The sequence below is a fragment of the Phalaenopsis equestris genome, unplaced genomic scaffold (genome assembly GCF_001263595.1).
Source record: "Phalaenopsis equestris unplaced genomic scaffold, ASM126359v1 Scaffold232606, whole genome shotgun sequence".
NCBI classification, from domain to species: Eukaryota; Viridiplantae; Streptophyta; class Magnoliopsida; order Asparagales; family Orchidaceae; genus Phalaenopsis; species Phalaenopsis equestris.
The window spans coordinates 2,586-7,651 of record NW_018250570.1 but is presented as its reverse complement, the minus strand read 5'-3'; the positions used below and the strand labels follow the sequence as shown (position 1 = coordinate 7,651).

At 33.3% G+C, this 5,066-nt stretch overlaps 1 protein-coding gene across 1 annotated transcript; it reads left to right on the top strand.

The window, feature by feature from the left end:
* Nucleotides 1-442: 442 nt before the first annotated feature.
* On the top strand, nucleotides 443-4,370 carry LOC110038348 (COBRA-like protein 1). The gene is made up of 4 exons (XM_020743156.1): nucleotides 443-893; nucleotides 1,820-1,979; nucleotides 2,980-3,257; nucleotides 3,943-4,370. The coding sequence occupies exons 1-4, from the start codon at nucleotides 536-538 to the stop codon at nucleotides 4,224-4,226; spliced, it is 1,080 nt and encodes a 359-aa protein (XP_020598815.1). The 5' UTR covers nucleotides 443-535; the 3' UTR covers nucleotides 4,227-4,370.
* Nucleotides 4,371-5,066: the final 696 nt, after the last annotated feature.

The following is a 5,066-nucleotide window of genomic DNA, read 5'->3' as shown; positions in this document are numbered from 1 at the left end:
ACCAACCCTATCACAAATATATTCATTTCTCATTTTGTATCTAAGTGTAAAGCCACTCGTCCACCTGAGCATTCTCATGTTTTATGCTTCTCTTTTAAAAGCCCAACATTCTGCTCCATAGAGCATTGCAGGTCTCAACATTGTCTTATAAAATTTTCCTTTCAACCTAAGCGGTACTTTTCTATGACACAATAGCCCGAAGCATTCTTCCACTTCAACTAACCAATTTGAATTCTACTAGTACCATCCCCATTTATATTACCATCTCAATGAACAATAGATCGGAGATATCTAAAGGACTTGCACTTTTTAATAAAAGTTATGAATGTAAAAAACAAAATTTAAATGTTCGTTATGTAAATGCACAGTAATTGTGTGGTGTGTATGTAAATGTCCCCCTAAAAAAAACATTGAATCAAATTACGTAAATTCTCAGGCCGTTGTTACCATCAACAACTACCAGCAATATCGCCACATTCAGTCGCCAGGATGGATATTAGGATGGACGTGGTCGAAGAAGGAGGTTATATGGTCTATGGTTGGCGCACAAACTACCGAGCAGGGAGATTGCTCGAAATTTAAGGGAAATATTCCTCATTGCTGCAAAAAAGATCCATCTGTTGTTGATCTTCTGCCCGGAACTCCATATAATATGCAAATAGCTAATTGTTGCAAGGGTGGAGTGATTAGTTCATGGGTTCAAGATCCACCTAATGCTATCAGCGCATTTCAGCTCAGCGTCGGTTATGCAGGTACAACAAACAAGACGGTTCGTGTGCCTAAGAATTTTACGCTCAAAGCTCCCGGTCCCGGGTATACTTGCGGAGCTGCGAAGATTGTGAAGCAGAGCAAGTTTGTTACCTCCGATGGAAGGAGAACAACACAAGCACTAAGTAAGTTAATATATTTTTGATTCCGCCTATACAATAATCGTTTCTTATTTTGTTAATTACAGTAAACTGAGAGCCTTTATGTATATAAATCCTTGAAAGCAAGTTTTTGATGATTTCTGCAATATTCAAACTGGTTATATGGTAGTGCATAAATTTTTTTCGAAAAACTACTCTGAATTCACTAAAAGGGTTGTAAAATCTTAATGTTTGGATGCACTTAAATTGTTCTTAAAATATGATAGATATCATAGCTTATGGCTTATGCAATATGCACTAAGTTAACTTATTTTTTTATTCCACCTATATGTTAATTGTTTCTTATTATGTTAATTAGAGTAAATTGAGAGCCTTTATGTTTGTAAATCCTTGAAAACAAGCTCTTGATGATTCCTGCAATTTTCTAACTGCTTATATGGTGTTGCATAAAATTTTTTGAAGCTTTACATGCATGCCACTCAATTCCTATGTATTTACATATCTAACACCTAAAATTCAATTTTTACATATATTTGTCACCTTACATATATGCATGAAAAGACGTATTTCACTTTTTAAAAGTTCTAATAGTGGTTTGGGTGTGAGGAATGTAAAAAAGCAAAGTTATGTCAGATGTGTAAATACATAGGATTTGGGTGGTTTTTTACTTTAGTTATAATTGTGGTATTTTTGATGTATTTCACTATGTATTTACATCATCATCATCATTAAACTATCCAACTGCTTGGGAGCGGCTAAAATATAATAAAGATTGCTCCAATTATTGCCTAAAATCTTTTGCGGTTAGCTTTCTCTAACTAATGATAACCAAAAAATCATTTTTATGTTCTTTTGGACATTTACCTCCTGTGAAAAATTGTAATTTCATAAATCATAGATCTATCATAGCTGTTTAAACAAATAATTGCATTTCTTTACTGTTATTGCAGTGACATGGAATGTGACATGCACCTATTCTCAATTTCTTTCCCAGAAGACTCCTTCATGTTGTGTCTCTCTTTCTTCTTTCTACAACGATACTATCGTTAACTGTCCAACATGTTCTTGTGGCTGCCAAAACAATGTCACTCATCCCGGGAGCTGTGTGGAGTAAGAAACTGCTTTAATGTCCTCAGCTTTCTAAATGGCTTACGTTTTCATTTATTTTCTATCACAATGCTATAAAATCTGCGTTTTTGATATTTTTTTAATGTAGAATAGTGTCAAAATAGTCCCTTGATTCATCACAGGCACCGATTTTAGTCTTGGAGTCTAAACATGTCAATTTCGTACACAGATTTTCTTAATCCGGGCTAAAAGAATTCTCTCTGAGGATTATTTCAACTCATGTTAAACATGAGTGAACTATTTCGGCATCTTTATATCAAGTTTTAGGATAAAGCTTGAAAAAATAGTCCTTTTTTCATTCAAGCAACGCGCAACAATGAAGATGAGATGTTGATCTGAGGGAAACCTTAATATTGTATGGCACAGCTGTTGGGAAATAGCACCAAACCTTGTTAAATCACCAAGAGCAAAACAGAAAGAAAATTACTTCACAAAACATACTATAAAAATTTATACAAATTCACCATCAGATTTAACTATTGTTTTATTGCAGGGTTCTCATAACCGTAATTGCAATACTCTATAAAAATAGTACGCCCTCTCTTTTTAAGCAAAAATTAGCCACTGAAACTATAGCCTGCAAAGATTGGATGTCTCAACTAAGGCGGTGCCTGGTAGCATAAACATAAAAAAAATAAAATTTAAATCCGAAGCCCCATTAAATCTAGTATTTTCGTGTTTCATCACTTTCTTCCCGTATTCCACCTCCATTGCCATGTAAATTTGGATTTAATAAATCTGAATATGAGTTGAACTTAAAGGATTTGTTTTGCCGTTGATGAGCTTCATTTCCGTGGAATCTTCCTGGAAGGATTTATCGAATTCGATAAATCCTATTTCTAGTTAATTCAAGTTGCAGCCGAACACCGCCTAAGTTTGCATAATATATTTTCTTTTGTGGAGCTAATATTAGGCTCCACAACATAATAGTTACTATATTGGCAGCGAATAAAATAACTGCAAAATCCTTTTTTTTTGTCAGGGGAGATTCACCTTATCTTGCTTCTGTGGTAAATGGCCCAGACAAGAGCAGCTTTGCACCTTTGGTTCAGTGTACTTCCCATATGTGTCCCATAAGAATTCATTGGCATGTTAAGCTGAACTATGTGGAGTACTGGCGTGTAAAGATCACAATTACAAACTTCAACTACAGGATGAATTACACGCAGTGGAACTTTGTTGCTCAGCATCCTAATTTTAATAATCTCACAGAAATATTTAGCTTCAATTACAAGTCCCTCACTCCTTATGAAGCCATAAGTAAGTTATCTAATAGATCTCTTTATTTTTTATTTGGAAGATTTGCATATATTCCACTCAATTCCTATGTATTTACATCTTTAACACTGAAACTTTTATTTTTGCATACATGCCACCATATCTATGCATGAAAATGTGTATTTCACTTTTCGTAAAAGTTAAAATAGTGATATTTTTTATGTGATATGAAAAATTTTTGTGGTATAAATGTAAAAAATCAAAGATTAAATGTTAGATATAAAAATACTAAGAATTGGGCGGTATTTATGTGAATGTCCCCAAATTTTTATTTGGAAGGTTTACATGCTTGCCACTCCATTCCTATGTATTTTTGCATATCTAACACCGATATTTATTGTATGTTTGGGTAAACTGTGTTTTGACAGTTTTTTCAAAAAATTGCCGCCGTTGAAATCTATTTTTTCCCACCGATCTTGACTAGGTGGGGTGACAGTTTTTTAATTGCTGTCGGACTTATTAAAGAAAAAAAAATGTAATTGTCAGCACAATTTTTTTGAATATCAGATTATTTTTCAATAGTTTCACAGTTATTTTTTTAATAAGCTGCAGCTACCCCAAACAACCCTTAATCTTGGTTGACAAAATTGCATTTTTTTATTGAAAATGGGTTTGAAAATTTGTATATTTCCACTAACAAATTATTTTGTCTAAATTTTTTTCTTAGATGACACCGGTATGTTTTGGGGTATAAAGTATTACAACGACCTATTGATGACAGCTGGTCCTTCCGGGAACGTTCAATCCGAAGTACTCCTTCGCAAGGACGCATCGACGTTTACTTTCGAAAAAGGATGGGCGTTTCCTCGTCGAATTTACTTCAATGGTGACAACTGTGTCATGCCATCTCCAGACTCCTATCCATGGCTGCCGAACGGAAGCTCGAGGCCTCGAAGCTCACTTCTTCTTCCAATGGTGATCCTTTGGGCATTTTTAGGTCTCTATGCTTAGTTGAAGCATGATTAGTGTTTGATTTTGATTTTTCTTGCAACATAGGGGAAAGGATGTTACTTACCATGTGGTTGTAGTTTTGAGAGTTATTAGATGTCATAGCAATGGAGGGATGGATACAATATGATAATGTGAATACCATATGTGGTGAATTTAATACAATTTATTTAACATAAGGAAAATTACATATATATCAGGTAATTCTTTTATATTTATATGTCTAACATCTAAACTTTCATGTTTATATTTATAACATTTTTGTGATACAATACACCCATGCATAAGAGACCTACTTTTCTAAAGTAGGTGATGGTGAAATTGTTGATGGTAAATATTAAATTTTTGGTGTTAGATATATAAATAAATAAGAATTATGTTAGTATTTATGTAAATGCACATAAAATTTCTTTTTATTATAATTTTTAAATTAGATATTGACACAAATTCTCTATATATTTTTTTAATTTTGTGATTTTTATTCAAGGTTTATTGAGCACGAAGATTGGAGAGAGAAAATAACGAAACACATGTTATAGCTCTTGGTTGAGAAAAAGAAATATTATGTATGATGCATACATTCAAATTAAATAAATTATGTTATCGAACAATTAATGCATAGACCTTTAGACATTTTGAGTTGCCCAACTATTGAATTGTTGAATTGTCTGGTTGTCAATTTGTTGAATTGTTCAGTTGTTTAATTACCCAGCTGTTTAATTGCTCAACTATAGAATTGTGCAGTTGTTGAATTGTGTAATCGCTGAACTGATAAATTGCCGAATTGACAAACTGTCAAGTTCAATTATATGGCGGGATGGGACATAAAATTGTTGGATATAA

Coding starts and splice junctions, on each gene's coding strand:
- LOC110038348 (XM_020743156.1), top strand. CDS start 536: ATGGTTGGCGCACAAACTACCGAGCAGGGAGATTGCTCGAAATTTAAG. Junction 894..1,819: donor GAGAACAACACAAGCACTAA/GTAAGTTAATAT, acceptor CTGTTATTGCAG/TGACATGGAATGTGACATGC. Junction 1,980..2,979: donor CATCCCGGGAGCTGTGTGGA/GTAAGAAACTGC, acceptor TTTTTTTGTCAG/GGGAGATTCACCTTATCTTG.